The sequence below is a fragment of the Phoca vitulina genome, unplaced genomic scaffold (genome assembly GCF_004348235.1).
Source record: "Phoca vitulina isolate PV1807 unplaced genomic scaffold, GSC_HSeal_1.0 scaffold14, whole genome shotgun sequence".
NCBI classification, from domain to species: Eukaryota; Metazoa; Chordata; class Mammalia; order Carnivora; family Phocidae; genus Phoca; species Phoca vitulina.
In genome coordinates this window covers 28,420,750-28,440,564 of record NW_022589717.1, presented here as the reverse complement: position 1 = coordinate 28,440,564, position 19,815 = coordinate 28,420,750, and the positions used below count along the sequence as shown (strand labels likewise).

The 19,815-nt window shown below is 44.6% G+C and overlaps 1 protein-coding gene across 2 annotated transcripts in view; it reads left to right on the top strand.

Annotated features, from left to right (window-relative positions):
* The first annotated feature begins 15,380 nt into the window (after positions 1 to 15,380).
* Positions 15,381 to 19,815, top strand: part of TMEM154 (transmembrane protein 154) — a 42,041-nt gene continuing 37,606 nt past the window's right edge. For both annotated transcript variants that reach the window (XM_032413005.1, XM_032413004.1), the window contains exon 1: positions 15,381 to 15,534. In XM_032413005.1, coding sequence (XP_032268896.1) covers positions 15,444 to 15,534 — 91 coding nt within the window. In that variant the 5' untranslated portion in view covers positions 15,381 to 15,443. The remainder of the gene's footprint in view (positions 15,535 to 19,815) is intronic.

Sequence of the window (19,815 nt, the reverse complement as noted above, 5' to 3'; positions counted from 1 at the left end):
TTATTTCATTTCCATACCTTTTAAGACTTAGTTTGTATCAAGCTTATGCTAATCACTTGGAACACTAAAATGAACATATGACGTACAGCTTTTGGTTGTTCAAAACAAAAACAGGACACCTGACCACCTTTAGAGACAGAGGCTTTATTGTGAGGCCGTGTGTGGATGGGCCTCTCATATCTCATAGCTCTGAGCCTGTCCTCTTCTTGCCTCTGGCTTATCTGACCCACATGGGCCTCTCTTTCTATTTTTGTGAGTTCTATCCTTCTCCTTCCACCAACCAACTGGCCAAAGGGGTAAAAATTCTTTCAAGTTTCAGAGGGACATACTTATGTTAGTTTATTATCACCTTTATAGGAAAAAAGCTCTCAGGCCCACTACTTTGTAATCACTGGACAGCTTTGGGTCAAGTGCCACCTTGAGTCAGCCAACGACCTACCCCAAGACAATAAAATACCCTGATGTATCTTCCTTCAAACTCTAAGAGGAAGTTGGGAATGAAAGGTACCATGACGAGAATGTTGAAAGGGTTTAAAAGGGTGATTTAGAAAATAACTCCAGAACTAATACCTTTAGTCACTGCTGCCTTGCCTTCACTCTGCTCCCTGTTTGCCATGTTTTGGAGTGCTTTTAATGATTTCTACCTCCTCAGATCAAAAGAATGAAATAAAACAGAATCAAAGTCTCTTTTTTAAAATTAGTAATGATTCTCAGGGTGCCTGAGTGGCTTAGTCAGTGTCAGACTCTTGATTTCGGCTCAGGTCATGATCTCAGGATCCTGGGATCAAGCCCCTCACTGGGCTCTGCACTCGGTGGAGAGTCTGCTTGAGATTCTCTCTCTTCTTCTCCCCCTACCCCCCAACTCACGTGTGGCACTCTCTCTCTCCAAAATAAATGAAGAAATATTAAAAAAAATAAAATTAGTAACGATTCTTAACTTGTTTGAGGGAAAAGAAATGGAAACTAAGTTATCAGGGCTAAACAAAAATGTGCTCTGTTGGAACAAACCATCAATCCACAGTATCATAATTTCTAAAGGACTAACAATATTTAGAAATATTAAATTAACTAGTTAATTTAAGACAACAGTTAACTAGTTAAGATAAAAGCAACTACTGTTGTAGTTGTTTTTCCTTACAGTCAAATATTACTGTACATATAATTATATTCCCAGAGCAAGAGGTTATCATACTGGCATCAACTTCACCAAGAATAAAGACTTAACTGGAGGATAGATTAGGTTCCTGTACTTAAATGGAAAAAAAATTTTTTTAAAGATGTATTTATTTTTATTTTAGAGAGAGAGAGAGGACATGAGCAGGGATGGGACAGAGGGAGAGGGAGAGAAAGAATCCTCAAGCAGACTCCCCACTGAGCTGGGAGCCCTACTCTGGGCTTGGTCCCATGACCCTGAGATCATGACCTGAGCTGAAATCCAGAGCTGGCCACTTAAACGACTGAGCCACCCAGCCACCACTTAAATGGAAAATTTTTACTTTTATTTGTTTTCGTTTTATTTAAATTCCAGTTAACATCCAGTATTAGGTTCAGATGTAGAATTTAGTGACTCAACACTTCCATACAACACCTGGTGCTCATCATATAACAAGTGCCCTCCTTAATACCCATCACCCATTTAACCCACCCCGCTGCCCTCTTCCCCTCCAGCAACCCTCAGTTTGTTCTCTATAGTTCAGAGTCTATTTTATGGTTTGTCTCTCTCTTCTCTACCCGCACCCCGTGTTCATCTGTTTTTCTTAAATTCCACATGAGTGAAGTCATATGGTATTTGTCTTTCTCTGACTGACTTATTTTGCTTAGCATAATACACTCTAGTTCCATCCAGGTTGTTGCAAATGGCAAGATTTCATTCTTTTTGATGCCTGAGTAATATTTCATTGTATATATATACCACATCTTCTTTATCCATTCATTGGTTGATAGACATTTGGGCTCTTTCCATAGTTTGGCTATTGATAATGTTGCTATAAATATCAGGGTGCATATATCCCTTCGGATTAGTATTTTTGTATCCTTTGGGTAAATACCTAGTAGTGCATTTGCTGGATTGTAGGATAGATCTATTTTTAACTTTCTGAGGAACCTCCATACTGTATTCCAGGAAAATTTTTATTTTTAAATAGAAAAACACAAGTGGGGGGCTCCTGGTGGCTCAGTCAGTTAAATGTCTGCCTTCGGCTCAGGTCATGATCCCAGGGTCCTGGGATCGAGCCCCATGTCGGGCTCCCTGCTCAGCAGGGGAGTCTGCTTCTCCCTCTCCCTCCCTCCCCACTTGTGCTCTCTCTCTCTCACTCTGTCTCTCAAATAAATAAATAAAATCTTTTTTTAAAAAAAGAGCCTGGGTCGCTCAGTTGGTTAAGCAACTGCATTCAGCTCAGGTCATGATCCTGGAGTCCCTGGATCGAGTCCCGCATCGGGCTCGCTGCTCGGCAGGGAGCCTGCTTCTCCCTCTGACCCTCCCCCCTCTCATGTGCTCTCTCTCTCTCTCTCATTCTTTCTGTCTCAAATAAATAGATAAAATCTTTAAAAAAAATAAAAAAAATAAAAAAAGAACAGAAATACACAAGTGTAATTTCAGAATTATTCTTTAAAAAAAAATGATAGTTTTTCTTTATTAATTTGAAAAAAACTGGAAATAAATAGTGGGTGATACTTTTATTTTCTGCCATCTACTGATCTGCATTTTCTAATGTTTCTACAGTGAGCATATATCACTTCAAAAATAATAAAATGTTAGGGCACTCGGGGGCCCAGTCAGTTAAGCATCTGCCTTTGGCTCAGGTCGTGATCTCAGGGTCCTGGGATGGAGCCCCACATTGTCACTGGGCTTGCTGCTCAGCGGGTAGTCTGCTTCTCGCTCTCCCTCTGCCCCTACCCCTGCTTGTGCTCTCTCTCTCTCTCTCAAATAAATAAATAAAATCTTTAAAAAACATGTATGAAAATGTTACATTAATGTATGACCTGTAAGTAAGTAAAAGGAAAATAAAGGAATTTATTTGGTGTAGTGCCCAGTGGGGTGTCATAAGTAAATAAGTGCTTTGTTTTCTAATGCTTTTGAGGGTGATGATCTCCATTCCGGAGTTAGCAAATGTAAACAACACGAGGTACCCTGGGAACACACTGTAGCCTATTTTGATTCATTTGAATTTAGAATTGTGGTAATAAACCTATTTGGAAGCGTCAGATGATGGCTACTTATATGAGTATTTGCGCTATGACTTCACTTGCCGTGGATTTAGATTGCACCCAAAAGGACAGCTGTGCACGATGCTATTTTTATCTGCCTCCAATCCTCAGGAACTTGTTTATCCAAATTGTAGCAAACCACGCAGTCCTCAGTGGAAACCCACCAATATCAAATGCAGTGCCTTTAAAAGCAACCCATGTTGCAACATGGGCGGGGGAATACATGTTATTTAAAAGAAAACATTCTTCACAGGGTAGGTGTCACTAGAACGCCGCTCAAGCCATATTGTTGCATCGCCAACAGAATCCAGTTCCCTTCCTCTAGGACCTTGTCCCTGCCTTCCTTTCTAACTTTACACTCCACTTTCCAACCACATGAGATCGCCCTTCCCCAAGCAAGCCAAACACCTTCAGCTCAGCCCGAACAAATCTCCAGACATCACCACACAAACACTTTCAGATGTTCATATACAAAACGCCAAACATTAAAACCTCCATTCTATCGTAGCTAATTTTTTTTTTTTCAAAAAAAGAGGCAATGTGTTTTGCAGAACAAAAACAAAAACAAAACAAAACAAAACAAAAAAACCCTGAGGATGGAGGACAATTTCATGCAACGGGACAAATAACTACACCAGAGGAGGAAAATTTAGGCAGCGTGTGCATCGGGGAGTAAATGTTCTCCCTTGCGAAAGTTCACGAATCTAAACTCCTGGCAGGGAGACAGTGAGAATTATTTTGTTTCCGATTTGGTAACTTGTGACCATTTACAAAGGCAAAAAAAGAGATTTTTTAAAAATCTCATTAGAATAAAGGCTGTTTTTAGATTCTTTATTTCCTTTGTTCATTCAACATGTATTAATTGGTCTTGGCTCTCTTGTGGGGCAGAGCTTTGAGCTAGAGAAGTCTTACAGTTAACTCAGACATGGTTCCTGCTTTCCAGAAGCCTATGGTCAATTAGGGCAGAAAGAGATTGTCTACATTATATAATCCAAATATGTTCTGATAAAGGTCATAAGTGGAGCTAACCGTCTGTGGGTGCTATCAATATACTTCCTCTCCACTAATCACTGCCATGGACAGTGTTTCTAGCACAACTGTTCAGGGACTCAGAGATCCAGGCATACCCTGAGTGGTCACACAGCTTGACTCAGCCATATATATTTGCTAGCTCTGGACTGAGCAGTAGCTCTTGCCGGAGGAGGGAAGAAGAGGACAGTGGCGAATTAAGTGTGAACAGCCCTATCTTTACAAGCCCTATCTTTACTGTCTACAGTATGGGTGGCAGCCGCTTTATGCAAAATTTCGTGGCTTTGCCAAAAACAGTTCTGTTTTCCTTCTCTGATTTTCTCCATTCAGGTTTGCAACTTGTGAATGAAGAATCTTAAGGGAGACGTGAGTCAGCTATTGCTGCGCTCATTTTATGTAAAAAACAATCTTAAATCTCTCCATAGCTTCTTTTTTTAAAAATTTTATTATGTTATGTTAATCACCATACATTACATCATTAGTTTTTGATGTAGTGTTCCATGATTTATTGTTTGCGTATAACACCCAGTGCTCCATGCAGAACGTGCCCTCTTTAATACCCATCACCAGGCTAACCCATCCCCCCACCCCCCTCCCCTCTAGAACCCTCAGTTTGTTTCTCAGTCCATCGTCTCTCATGATTCGTCTCCCCCTCCGATTTCCCCCCGCTTCATTCTTCCTTTCCTGCTATCTTCTTCTTCTTTTTTTTAACGTATAATGTATTATTTGTTTCAGAGGTACAGATCTGTGATTCATCATGCTAAGCGAAATAAGTCAATCAGAGAAAGACATGTATCATATGATCTCACTGATATGAGGAATTCTTAATCTCAGGAGACAAACTGAGGGTTGCTGGAGTGGTGGGGGGTAGGAGAGATGGGGTGGCTGGGTGGTGGACATTGGGGAGGGTGTGTGCTATGGTGAGCGCTGTGAATTGTGGAAGACTGATGAATCTCCATAGCTTCTAATCAGAAACATTCATTGTCATGCTCCTGGGTCTCTAAGTCAGCCGAGGTTTGGCTGAGCGAGGCTGGATTCCAGGTTTCTGACCTTGTTGAGGTCTGCTTCACATTATGGGGCTCATGATCTCAGATGACAGAAATGCAAGAAGGCAAGCCAGACTACGCGATGGCTGTTAAAGAACTTGCTCACACCCGGCGTACTCTCTCTTCCCCCCATATTTCATTGGTCAGAGCAAGTGATATATGGCCTGGCCCCACATCACCAAGGCAGGGAAGTAATCTCTGTCTGTCTGAGTGGAAGAAACTGCCAAGTCACGAGGGCATGGATGTAATTTATGTAATTCAGAGAAAGCATAAAGAACTGGGAACAATGATCTAATCTATTATAAGGGATTGCTGTTTTTCACAAAGAGAGAACCTAACAATGAGACACATAAGTAAGTGACCTCTTCCTGTGCAGTGGGGCTGTTGCCGACCTTCGGGTACTGGAACATGGGATTGACACCCGTGCCCAGCACTCCTGTGTGGTTAGAGCTGAAATAATCACTCCCGCAGACTTTGAGGGCTTTTGTTCCTGGCCTCAAAGAAGCTTTGAGCCTGCTGCTTCACGAACAGCGAAGAAAACACATCATCTTTCTCTTTAGTGTCCTTGCCTGCTCATTCCCTTCCTCCTGCCCCACCCCCACCACCACCATGCTTCTCCAGCCCACTGTGTTTATGGCCGCTCCCATTCACTCAGTGATACCCCCCTGGATCCACTCTTATCCAGCCCAGTGCTGCTATGTTGCTGTAAATACATGCCTACGTTTCTGAATCTCAGTGATGAAGAAACATCTCGAGAACCTGGCTGTGTGGTTTGTAAGCAAGTCTGTCTTTGGAAACGGAGGTCTGGGTCTCTTCTGAAAACGCTTATATGAGCTGCTTCCAAAGAAACTCATAGCCTCATAGAATGTGAGTGCTGGGACTTTAGAGGGCATCTAGCCAACCCTACTGTTTTAGAGATAAAGCAAATGAGGCCCAGAGAGTCCATTTAGTGAAAGAACTGAGACTGGGGCCTTGGACTTCTTATTCTCAATCCAGGGGGCCCAGAGTGTCTCACCACTTCCATCCTTCCCTGAGGGAGTTAGTTTCATTCTTATTAAAATTACAACATGTGCTACAGGTACTAGATGAACTCCTGTAAGTACAAGGATTTGGGGGCCCTGGACTGTCTCTGTTCATACACTCATTGAGAGCTCCCCAAACTAGCAAATTAGACTATTTGGTCTAGGAAAAAGAGGTCTCAGCTAAAATGCAAAGATAACTATAAAGAGATAATCCTTAGCTTCTGATCTTCTGAGGGCCTGAGGACCAGAGTTGCATTTTAGAGACAGCCCTCCCCACCAACTCCAGCATTCCCAGGACAATCTCATAGAAAACTAAGGGGTTGGAGGGACCCTAAAATAACTGAAAGTGTATCCCAAATAAATGGGAAATTGCCAAACTGACTGGTTGTATTTGTAAGTGACTATATTCTTTTTACCACCACCAGAATTGAAATTCAGAGCTGATACTATAAAGGAAAAATAGAGTAAGTCAGTGTTTTTCCAGACCTGAGTCTGTGACTGTGCGTTTTGAACCTACCGTCCGTTGGCAGGATAGTAGTACCAACTGCTAGTACCAGGAATGAAAATAGAGTCAGCCTGTTAGCCAGTCTGTATGGAAAAAGACCTGCAACAATTTAAACATGGAATACTTTCATTTTGCTTATACGCATTTAACTTTACCCCATAAACATGCAGGATTTTTGTTAGTAAGAAAAAATAATATTTTACCTAAAAACAATCACCGCCCACCCTCCACTACTCATTCCTACCTGCTACAGATCCTCTCCATTTTCACTTATTTTTGGCCCTACCCACATACCTTAGCATTGGAGTCGTGTCCCCTTACATCTTTCTTACTCAAATTTGCAATTTCCCCCCAAACCTTTGTGCCTTTTTATTTTCTGGTTTCATTGGTGTTGAGGATTTAGTTGGCCAGGACACCGGCTGAATTGGAGAAGTCAAATTAAATAGAAAAATCAATAAAAGAAAAAGCACTGAGACCACTAAAGTGCATTTATCATTCTGAAGTGGGCTTCAGAACAGGTACTATGTATTTACTAATGTTGTCTGCCCTACTTAAAAATTACTTGAAGAGAATTAGATAAGTTACCAAGATACGATTTGATCAAAACTGAAACAGCAGTAGAAGGAAATTGAGTTCTTTTTAACAGGTGTGGGAAGCCCCAGCTGAGTAAGACCGGGGCAGTCAGGAGGGGAGCACTTGCCCGGGTCTATTCTGCCCAGCGCCGTGGAGGCGGGGACGAGGAAGGGCACTCAGCCATGCAAGAGGCCAGGGGAGACTTCTGGGAGGGCTCCCTGGTAGAGATGGGTCTCGAACGAGGTCCTGAAAGATAAGTTGATTTAGCCAAGGAAAGAAATGTTCCTAGAAGGGCTAACGGAAGCTGGGCTAGGCAAAGTTATACAACCAAGCTTTACTCTTAGTTCCAGTCTTCCTGGCGAACAAGGCAAAAAGGGGAAGTATCATGTGCTACTTATTTCTTACTATTTGAGAAAAGGGAAATACCATTCCAGGAACTAAAAATGAAACTCTAGATTAGCGATTCGCAAGTTTTAGCCTGTATAAAAATCCCCTCGAACATCATGAAATGCGCAGAGTTCTGGACCCCAGCTCCAGAGATTCTGACTCTCTAGTTCTAGGGTGCGGTCCAGGACTCTGAAATAAACAAGCTCACCCAAATAATCCCAACGTAGGTTCCTCTTTCCACCCACTTAAAAAAAAAAATACCACTATCAAAAGAGTTTTTTTTTTAATCGATTTTTCATTCATTTGTTCATTCAAAAAACTATTAAGCACTGTCCTCAATGCTGGGGATTGACCAGAGAACGAGACAGAGTGGCCCTCTGCCCTCAGGGAGACCCTGGGCAGTTAAAAGGAGGGCTACAGGGTTTCGGGGCCAGCCAGGCTCTTCTCCTCCTGTGCTCCCCACGGCCCTCCAGACCAGAGGTCTGCACCTTGTCCCACATGCTCATTGCCACTTCTGCTCCTAACCACAATCTTTCCCAGTTTCATTTTTGGTGATGAGCCATCCCCCTGGGTCCTGGAGCCTCTGTCATGGAGGAGGTGCCCGCTGAGGCCCCGGGGTGGAAGCTCCTAGGATTCTCCAAATCCTGCAGCAGCTTCTTTGAGTGACCGGTTGAAGCGTATGTCACCAGAGGTGGCAGCCTGGATGTAGGGACAGAGACCACCGAGGGTCCTGACAGGTGCAGAGGGGCTGGTCAGGATGGACCTAGATGTGTAGGCTCCCAGCTTCAAAGACCGTGTGCTATAGATTGAATATGTGTGCTCCCCAAATTCAGACGTTGGACCCCTTTCCCCTAATATGAAGGTATTTGGAGATGGGGACTTTGGGAGGTGTTAGGGGTTGATGGGGTCATTAGGGTGAGGCCCTCACAATGAGATTAGTGCTCTTATAAGGTGAGGCAGCAGAGAGCTTGCTCTTTGTCAATGCCATGTGAGGACACAGCGAGAAGGCAGTGATCTATAAACCAGGAAGTGGACTCTCCCGAGAACACGACCATGTGGGTATCCTGATCTTGGACTTTCAGTTTCCAGAACTATGTGAAAATACAGTTGACCCTTCAACAGCATGGGTTTGAACTGCGTGGGTTCACTTATACACAGATTTTCTTTGATTCAGTACAGTACTCTCAAGTATTCTCTCTTCCCTATGATTTTTTTTTTTTTGGGGGGGGGAACTTCCTTATGATTTTCTCTTTTTTTTCTTGATTGATTTTTTAAAAATTTTTATTTAAATTCAATTTAGTTAACATATAGTGTATTATTAGTTTCAGGGGTAGAATTTAGTGATTCATCAGTTGCATACAACACCCAGTGTTCATTACATCAAGTGCCCTTCTTCATGCCCATCACCCAGTTACCCCATCCCCCACCGACCTCTCCTCCAGCAACCCTCAGTTTGTTTCCTAGAGTTAAGAGCTTCCGTGGTTTGCCTCCCTCTCTGTTTTTGTCTTATTTTATTTTTCCTTCCCTTCCCTTATATTCATTTGTTTGGTTTCTTTTCTTTTTTTTTAAGATTTTATTTATTTACTTATTTGAGAGAGGGAGAGGGAGGTACAGAGAGCATGAGCAGGGGGGAGGGGCAGAGCAGGGTGGGGCAGAGGGAGAGGGAAAGGCAGGCTCTCTGCTGAGCAGGGAGCCTGATGTGGAACTCGATCCCAGGACCCTAAGATCACGACCTGAGCCAAAGGCAGACGCTTAACCAACTGAGCCACCCAGGCACCCTCATCTGTTTTGTTTCTTAAATTCCACATATGAATGAAATCATATGGTATTTGTCTTTGACTGACTTATTTTGCTTAGCATAATACCCTCTAGTTCCATCCATGTCATTGCAAATGGCAAGATTACATTCTTTTTGATGGCTGAGTAATATTCCATTGTATATATACCACTTCTTCTTTATCCATTCAGCTGTTGATGGACATCTGGACTCTTTCCATAGTTCGGGGGTTGTGGACACTGCTGCTATAAACATTGGGGTGCATGTGCCCCTTCATATCACTCTGTTTGTATCCTTTGGATAAATACCTAGTAGTACAATTGCTGGGTCGTAGGGAAGTTCTATTTTTAGCTTTTTGAGGAACATCCACACTGTTTTCCAGAGTGGCTGCACCAGCTTGCATTCCCACCAACAGTAAGATGGTTCCCCTTTCTCTGCATCCTCGCCAACATCTGTCATTTTCTGACTTGTTAATTTTAGCCATTCTGACTGGTGTGAGGTGGTATCTCATTGTGGTTTTGATTTGTGTTTCCTTGATGCCGAGTGATGTTGAGCACTTTTCCATGTGTCCATTGGCCATTTGGATGTCTTCTTTGGAGAAATGTCTGTTCATGTCTTCTGCCCATTTCTTGACTGGAATTTTTGTTTTTTGGGTGTTGAGTTTGGTAAATTCTTAATGGATTTTGGATACTAGCCCTTTATCTGATATGTCATTTGCGAATATCTTCTCCCATTCCATAGGCTGCCTTTTAGTTTTGTTGACTGTTCCCTTTGTTGTGCAGAAGCTTTTTATATTGATGAAGACCCATTGGTTCAATTTTGATTTTGTTTCCCTTGCCTTTGGAGATGTGTCTAGCAAGAAGTTTCTCCAGCCGAGGTCAAAGAAGTTGCTGTCTGTGTTCTCCTCTAAGATTTTGATGGATTCCTGTCTCAAATTTAGGTCTTTCATCCATTTTGAGTTTATTTTTGTGTATAGTATATAAAAGTGGTCCAGTTTCATTCTTCTGCATGTAGCTGTCCAATTTTCCCAACACCATTGTTGAAGAGACTGTATATTTTCTGTTGAATATTCTTTCCTGCTTTGTTGAAGATTAGTTGACCATAGAGTTGAGGGTCCATTTCTGGGCTCTCTATTCTGTTCCATTGATCTATGTGTCTGTTTTTGTGCCAGTACCATACGGTCTTGATGATGACAGCTTTGTAATAGAGCTTGAAGTCCGGAATTGTGATGCCACCAGATTTGCTTTTCTTTCTCAAAATTCCTTTGGCTATTTGGGGTCCTTTCTGATTCCATACTTCCTTATGATTTTCTTAACATTTTCTTTTCTCTAGCTTACTTTAGTGCAAGAATGTGGTCTATAATACATACACAAAATTGATGTTAATGGATTATTTGTGTTATCCATAAGGCTTCCGGTCAACAATAGGCTGCTAGTAGTTAAGTTCTGGGGCAGTCAAAAGTTACACATGGATTTCTGATTGTGTGGGGGGGTCAGTGCCCCTATGCCTTGTGTCGTTCAAAGGTCAAGTGTAAAAGTCTGTGGTATTTTGTATGGCAGCCCAAGCTAACCAAGACATGGCGGAATTGCTGTCAGCCCCTCTCCTGGCTATAGCCTCTCTGCACACTCTGGGGTTCAGTTTAACCCTTTGGCCCCAGCCCTGCCCTGCCCACTTATCTGTATGGGCACTCCTTTCAGAGTCTGGGACCTTATCCTGCTGCCTACACCCTCTCAATCAGCTTCAGAGTGATTACACGCCCACCTGCTCTTACAATGACCATGTCTGAGGACTTTCTTTATTAAGCAAGCACTGCAGACCTTCAGCTGCCACCATCTAGCATTTAGACAGAGAAAGAAGCCCCAGAAAGTGTGTGCATGTGTCTCGGTGTGGGTGGAGTTTTTGTGTGAGTATGCATGTGGGTGTGTGTTGAGAGATGATATATAAACGGACAAAGGCCAGACTGTATATGTAATAATAAAACTGTAACCCACGGTCTGTAGCAAACAACTCAGGAAGCCAGCCTGCTGTAAATCGAACATGTACAAGTCACACCCTATCTCCAGTAACTGGTCCAGGAAGCCAAACAATAATCCTTGTAACAATGGCCCCTCCTTTTATCCCCTCTTCCAAGTTGGGAGAAGCCAAACATGCACCCCCTAGCCAGTCACTAGAACCAATAATTAGAACTTGTTTCTGGTTCCTCATGCCAACAGCCTCTGCTATCAGAGCATACATGAAACCTTCTCTTTTTCCCACTATCAAGTTTTCCCACTCCTGTGCCTGCCTTTGAGCCTCGGCCAAAATGCAAGTGATGGTGGCCGACTCCCCTGCTCCAGCAAGCTTGGAATCGACAGTCTTTGCTTGTTCTCATTTGGATGATCTTCATGTATTTCCGCAGCGTGCAGGAGCGTGGAGAAGCATGTGTGTACGAGCCTGCACTCACTGTGAGATCTCATCACTTCTGGGTTTGTTCCCTTGCCCCTCCTCTTGCAGGGCTGATGGGAAGGGAGGGTTGGGCAGGGAGGAAGCAGGAGGGAAGGGAGGAGGATTTGAATGAGAGTCACTTCTGTGATACAGACCGTTGATGATAAAAGCCAAACTTTTGTGTGAAGTAATAGAGTCCCAGAACCTAGAACCAGTCCCCCCACCCCCTCTCCAGCCCTCTTGAGCCCGACAAGGCCTCAGAGCGTTGCCCAGTCACCATACTTCATGACCTCCCTTTCTCCTTTCATTGTGGAAAGCCAATGGCAGGCACCAGGACGAGGTTACCCCCCGCCTCTGTGCCTGCCATTGGCTCCGGGGCCTCCCCGGTGTCTCATCGTTGTGACCGCGGCCCTGACTTCCCTTTAGTTACAATTGTATCAGGATTTAATCCGAAGCCAGGCAGCCGCTTGCCAAAATTAATGGTTAGTAAAATTAGAACAAACACAGGTAAATAGCCTTTACCTAGCACACAGCTTCCCTGTGATTTTAACGGCAGCAAAGAGATCACTGAGGTGCTACAATTTTCTGATCAATGATGGTAATTTTCCTCCCCTTTAAGATAAGCTTAATCACACTAAGGGGTCAAAAGAAAATCACATGGTTGCGCAGGAGCGAAGCCCGGCACACTCGGAGAGATCGTGCGGAGCCGCCCGACTCTGCCGCAGTAGAGTCCGCGGTCCGGCCACAGATACCGGCTTCTGCAAAGCCCCCTGGCGAGCTGTCCTTTTCAAATTGAAGAAACCAAGGCTGACACCCGGCCCTGGCCAAACGCGTGCCTGCGGCCCGGCGTCCACCACTAGTCCTACCAGGGTGCGAACGGCCGAATGGAGGAGGCCCCCAGCCGTGGGCGTCCCCTCCAGCACGCGGGTGTTACAGCGGGGGATGTGCGTGCTGGCACCGGGAACGGCAGCCAGACTCAGCGCCACACCTGGCGCCCGCACGTCCGAGCCTGTGGTCTGCGCACGTGCTCGGCGAGACTTCTCGCCCTGTTCTCAGATCCATCATCCTGTGTTGGACTTGTCTGCTTTCTCCAGCTGTGTGCTCTGCGTCGTCAGCGACGCTGCAGAGCATCTTGTGTCAGTTGACTTAAGCCAGTTTAAAACAGTGAAATGCATCCTGTGGATCCATAAACAAACTGAACGTTTCATGAATCACCAACCCATTTCTTGTGAGTAAGAACGGAGATAAACAGTGACTAATGTCGCTGAAAAGCAACTATGCACTAAACCCCAAAACGGATGGCTGTGTCAGGGGCTGAGGAATTCCAGTTGCCGGGAGTGTTCACAGCAACCCGAGCACCAGAGATGAACTGACTGGAAGGGGGTGACTCATCGTACCTGCAGGCAGGGGGGTGAGAGACCAGATGGGTTTCTGATGCCTCTCTTTCTCTCTCGCCCTTTCTTGGTACTACCGCAAACATGATTATGAAATTTCATCCTGTGCTGCCTAGGCCCTAAACCTAAACCAAGGGAAGGACTTCAATTAGAACACAAAAACCTAACACACTCTAATCTCCCCTGCTTGCCGGTCTAAACAGACACCTCCTTCCTGCATTGTTTCCACTGGGCAGGATTTCCACCCCCATTCTAATCCAACTCAGTTCTGTTTTGTTTGCTAACCACCTCTGAGAAATTCATTGTTATGTATGAAGGAAGACAAGTGAAATGAAGATTTTTTTTTTTTCTCCCTGAGAACATATTTTGCTTCAGAAATGGGCCCTTTAAAAGATCATTTCTCTTTACCATAGATCCAGCAATCAAGCCCTTTGGTATTTCCCCAAAGGAGTTGAACACTTATATCTGCACAAATGCACCCAGATGTTTCTGGCAGCTTTATTTATAATTGCCAAAACTTGGAAGCAACCAAGATGTCCTTAGTAGGTGAATGAATTAATAACTGGTACATTCAGACAATGGACTGTTATTTAGCGCCAACAAGAAATGAGCTATCATGCCATGAAAAGACATGGAGGAAAGTTTTTTTTGAGATTTTATTTATTTATTTGAGAGAGAGAGAGAGAGAGCATGAGGAGAGGGAGAGGGAGAAGCAGACTTCCCACCGAGCAGGGAGCCCGATGTGGAACTCGATCCCAGGACCCTGAGATCATGACCCGGAGCCGAAGGCAGACGCTTAACCAACTGAGCCACCCAGGCGCCATGACATGGAAGAAACTTAAACACACATTACTAAGTGAAGGAAACCAGTCTGAAAGCCTACATGTTGCATGATTCCAACCATACTCCATTTGGGAAAAGGCAAAACTATGGAGGCAGTAAAAAGATCAGTGGGTGCCTGGGGTTAGGGCGAAAGGAGGGATGAATGGGTGGAGCATGGAGGATTTTTAGGGCAGAGAAACTATTCCAGAGGATACTATCATGGTGCATTTGTGTCATTATACATTTGCCAAGCCCATAGAATGTGCGACACTTGAGAGAACCCTAATGTCAACTGTGGACTTTGGGTGATTATGATGTATCAGTGTGCGTTCATCCATTGTAACAATCGTACCACTTTTGGAAGATGTTGATAATGGGAGGCTGTGTGTGTGTGTGTGTGGGGGGGGGGTTAGGGAGTGTATGGGACATCTCTGCACCTTCCTCTGAATTATGCTGTGAACCTAAAACTGCTCTAAAAACACAAAGGCTTTATAAAGAAAAAAAATAAAAATAATAGAAATCATTTCTCTCCAGGGAAGCAGAGCACATTTGGGCATGTGTATAGCATTGTCCTTTACCTCCCTGTGAGGGAGGTGGCATTCAGGGCCCAGGGATGGTGATGTGCCTGGTTGGAGAGAAGTGTCCTGGCCATTTTCTGATGGTACAGGTGCCCCTGCTCGCTAGGCCTAAGCTGTCCAACACAGCAGCTGCTAGCCATGTGGAGTTCTTTTAATTTAAATTAATAAAAATAAAACTACAAATTCATTTTGCACTGGTCTCATCTGAAGTGCCCTATAGCCTATGTAGCTAATGGCTACTGTATTGGACAGATTTGGGACCTTTCCATCATCTCAGAAAGTTCTACTGGATAGCACTGCTCTAGACTCTGGGCAGCCCTAGAGACTCACCTGGGGTGGAGTAAAATCACCAATGGAGAATGCTTGTGGTCCAGGATCCTCAGTCCTGGATCCCAAAGGACAGCTGAGCTATGGACACCGTTTCTAAGAGACAGTTTCAAAAGATGGGGGCCGGCAACGGGGCCAGGACTGAAAAGGGCTCAAGAGACCTTGCTAACTGAATCAGTGCTTGCAGAACAACTTCTCTTTTGCAATCCTTGCTGGTCTGACAGGCTCCTGCAGAATTACATCACTTCCTAAAAAACAGGCAAACACCTCTCCTTCGAGTTAGCACCGACCCAAACAAGCAGGAAACAGGAAATGTTCAGGTTTCAGGGAGGCTGAAGCCCAGCGCAGCATCATGCCCAGGCGGCGAGCTGACAGGAAGGCTCTCCGGGCTGCCCTCGCCTTTGCCCTGGTGATCATGCTGCTTCCCACCAGCCTGGCTCGGGGTAAGCTACCTCCCTGCTTTCCACCCCAGGGAACGAGGATAGCCAGGCTTGTTCAGTGCCCGAGGCTACAGAACTCTGCCGGGGAGTGGGGGGGGGTGGTGGTGGTGACACCCAGAAAACCTAGTCCTTTCTGCGAAAGAAGGAGACGAAATTAGAATTGTAGTTTTGCGAGGGGTGTGGGGGGGGCTTGGCAGGCTTTCCCTGCAGCCGGCCAATCCCGCTCCAGCTCCCTCACTCCATTTAACTTTCCCGCAATTTCTGTCTTCTAACAAGTGCGGGGGCCCTGTAATGTACCGGCTTTGACAGGCATATTAAGGAAACCATAAACTTTTTTGGCAGTTTGTGTAAAAGAATGTTTCAATCAGAAGTCATGAATTGACTTTTAATAATGTGGGCTGGGAAATCTGCTAGTACCAAAATCTCCCGGAAAAACTAGGGTATGGAAATATACTACCGGAAAATATACTAAAGAAAACCAGTAAGTTAAAAAAAAAAAAAGTAAACAGGAAATTATCAGAGGAGTTACCAGGCATCCATTCTAACTTTTCAAGAGAAGTCTTTCATCTGTTTTTCTTTGATCTTGTTACTTTGGGGGGATATTTTCTTTGCATTGATTGTTACTAATGAACCTTTATTTTAGAAAGTAATGTGATTGTAGCAAATCAAAGGTATTGGAAAGACAAAATATTAAATCTCATTATTTGGAGCTAAGAGCCGCAATTGATTTATACCCTTGACAGTGGCTACAACAAGCACAATCACCCTCTATTGCCTCATACAGTTTTGTTGACTTGCCCTTGGGTAAATAAACTCATTGCCCATGATTTCTGTCAACAGATACTACCTGTTTCTAGTAATGTAGGTCAGTATTTCAAGCAAAAGGAAAGTTCTCAAGCTAGGGTTCTTTAAATAGGATGGGGCAGGCCCCAGGCACTGACCTAGCATGTGGCAATTTCCTGGAGATTCACAGTCAGCACCCACCCACACTGCCCCACCAATTTCTCTTGCCCTGGGTGCTCTCCATGTGGTCTTGCCAGGCATCTGAGGCGGAAAATGAAAAGTGAAAGGCAAACCATTCTGACTGGAAAGATGTCTGGTTGAAATGGGAGGTAGTGTTTCAGATGCGCCGAGGGGGACAATGTGTTGTCTTGGGTACAATTTGGGGGCTGGAAACAAGCATAAAGATGACAAGGTTCAAGCCGCACGGTGGCACAGGGGAAGATGCTGAGGCAGCGGAAGTTCAGATATCCAAGCCCCGCGGCTGCTCAGCTCTTCTGACTGGGACTCCGGGGGTCCCTCCTCTGCCCCAGTGGAGAGCCCTCCGGGCCAGACTCCTTTCCCTGCAGGGTGTCCTCAGCAGCCCAGGAAGCAGAGCCCAACCATCCCACTTCCACCTCTTGTGCGTCTCAATGCTACCACAGGGGCCTCAAACATGCCCTGAGAGTAATATTTAAGCTTGCCTGAGTATTCTCTTGAGCTTCTGGGTATTTTCTTGACATTTCTGAGTCGAAGCTTATGCCATCTGGGAGATGAAGAAGGATCACCTGAAGCCTCAGTACAAGTTTTCTTTCTAAGGCTGGTATCTGATCAGTGGCTCTTCCACATAAAGACCTTTGGTGGCTCCTTACTTACGCCACTTCGACTCTCGCTTCAACCTCCTTCCCATGGCATCTCCTCCCATGTGCCCTCCCCCAGCCCAGTCATACCGAACGGAGTATGTGCTCCAGGCCTCTGGGGCTCTTGCCAAAAGTGAATGACAAGTCCTCTTTTTTCTACTTAGTGAACTCCTATATAACCCTAAAGACCCAGACTGGAAGTTGCGTCCTTCTTGATGTCTCCCCTCACTGCGCCTTACCTGGTGACTTTACCTGTGTCACGCCCATATAAAACTAAACTTCTGTACACACAGCTAATCGTGTTGAATCCTAAGTGTGTATGTGCCCATATCTCCCACCAGGCTATGAGCGCCACCAGGGAAAATGCTCAGTAGCTCATCTCTTACTTCCCAAAACCTTGTAGGGATCCGCATAAATCAAGAACTGCATAATTGTTGATAAATGCTACAATCATTCTAGAATGGATTTGAGGCTGAGCATTAAAAGCTGATGAGCTCCTGAAAACAGGCAGTGTGAGAATGTCAGGGAAGTCAGGGGAAAAGCTACATTTCAGCCGAGAGCAGGGTTTACCTAGATAATCCAACACACTTACTAGGCCCGGTCTGGATTTCCAATGTCAGAAAATGCAAAAATGCCCACTCACAAAAAGCTAGATAATCAAAGCCAAGGGGAAGTCGCTTATAAATTAAAGACTGATTATCTATTTTTTAATTAATTAATGTCTACCCTTTTGAGCTAATGGTGCCTAAGACCATTAGTCAGTGTATAGGGGTCACACTCATATTTCCTTGAATTCTTCAGAAAGCATCTTGGCGATGTTTGGTAGTAGAATCCAGTCTACTGAACAGCCCGACACCGCTCCTTGCGAGCATATTCCAGTATATAGCTCAAGTCAAGCCAACCAGAGACAGGTAACATAAGCTGGTATCAGCGGTTTCCTGGCCCAGAATCAATACCTCAGAGTCAGTGTCCTTTCTCTTTACACGGAGAGCCTGCTGCAGTCTTGATCACTATCCCAAGTGAAATAATCTACTTAGAAGTCACCAGGAGAGAAATGAGAAAACAGCTTTTCTGGGATTTTGACCAAACAGATGAGCACAGGTAAAGAAAACCTGTGGGTTTGGGTATGTTGGCCAGTGTTGGACGCTAAGAAAATTCAGACTCAATGTCAAGGCAACATTCTGTCCAGGGAGTGAGGCAGTCATTTTCACCTGGCTTCTTGCCCTGTGCCCTGTCAATGTTAGCCTAACACTATCAGAGAGCTCAAAGCAACTTCCCAGACACCGAAACGATGGGATTTATTAGCTGAGATGGGCAGGATGGTTTGTAAAAGGAGAGCTAAGGGCATGAGGCAGAAACAAGGAGGCTGGAACTGTTTTGGTGGCCAGGACTAAACACCAGGTTTGACCGGAAAGACTGGGAGATTTTCTGCACCGTTTCAGAAGAGTAAGAACCATGTAATTCGTAGATACACCTTGAGAAGAAAAGAAAGAATTAAAGAAAATACTAGTTGCATACATGGAGCTGCGCTTTCTGACACTGATCTCATTTCGGTGAATGTGACTGGTATCTGCTATTGCCTCGGACAGTTCCAATTTCAAGTAGTAATAATGATGAGAGCAAACACATATAGTCCTCATTGTATGCCAGGTGCCCTTCTGAATAATCTACATATGCTCACTCATTTAGTTCTCCTAACGACCTTATATAGTGGGTTCTAGTACTAGCAGGGGCTTTACATATGAGAAAATGGAGGCACAGAGAGGCTAAGTGACTTGCCTCAGGTCACACAGCTAAATAGTGGATCTAAGTAAGATTCAGTCTCAGGAATCCAAGCTCTAACATATGCCATAACACCTCTGGGTTTTTAGGCTCTGCCAGGATATGTGTCTAGTTTCAGGTTTAGAAAAATGTCTATGGTATCCTTCCAACTGTAGATGTATCACATACATCTTAGACTCCCTCAGTTAGGGTCTGAGGTTATTGCATATTAATAAAGGAGCTGTATTTGTTTGGTTGGGTCAGAGACTGGCCTATAGGAAAAGGGATGGAGAGAGTTGGTTTAACTTTGGCTTGTAGAGGGGGAAGGGAAGGGCTGCAAGGTGCAGAGTGAGCAACAGAGCATCTGGGGATTAGCAAAGTGAAGACCAGAAGCAGGAAAAGTGGAATGATGAAGTCACTGGTAAGAGGTGTCAGGGTGTGGGAACCAGGGAGAAAAAGCACAGCCTTGTGGGAGAGCCCTGTGGAAGAGCCCTGCTGAGAGCTGACCCCAAGGACCGAATCAGGGACCAAAAAAACAGGCAGAAAGGGATTTACTAGGGTTTAAAGTCCCTCTGTGTCTAAAAGCCTGATCCAAGGATCCAGAAGAGGGCTGGATCTTGGCTGGGATGGGCCCAATTCTGCAAAGAAACAATACGACCTGCCATCTGCCTACCTGTGTCGAGTTTGCACCACCCTCAAATGTTGGCAAAGATGTAGAGAAACAGGAACTCCGCACCGCTGGTGGGAGGGTTTGTGCAATCCCCGAGCCTATCCTGCTGCTGAACCCGTTCGTTGGGCTTTTCATTTCAGTAATATTTTTCACTCTAGAAAATTTTATTCATTTCCAGAAAAAAAGTATACTGTCTTGCTTTTATTTTTTTCTTGTATTAGTTATTCCTTCTTT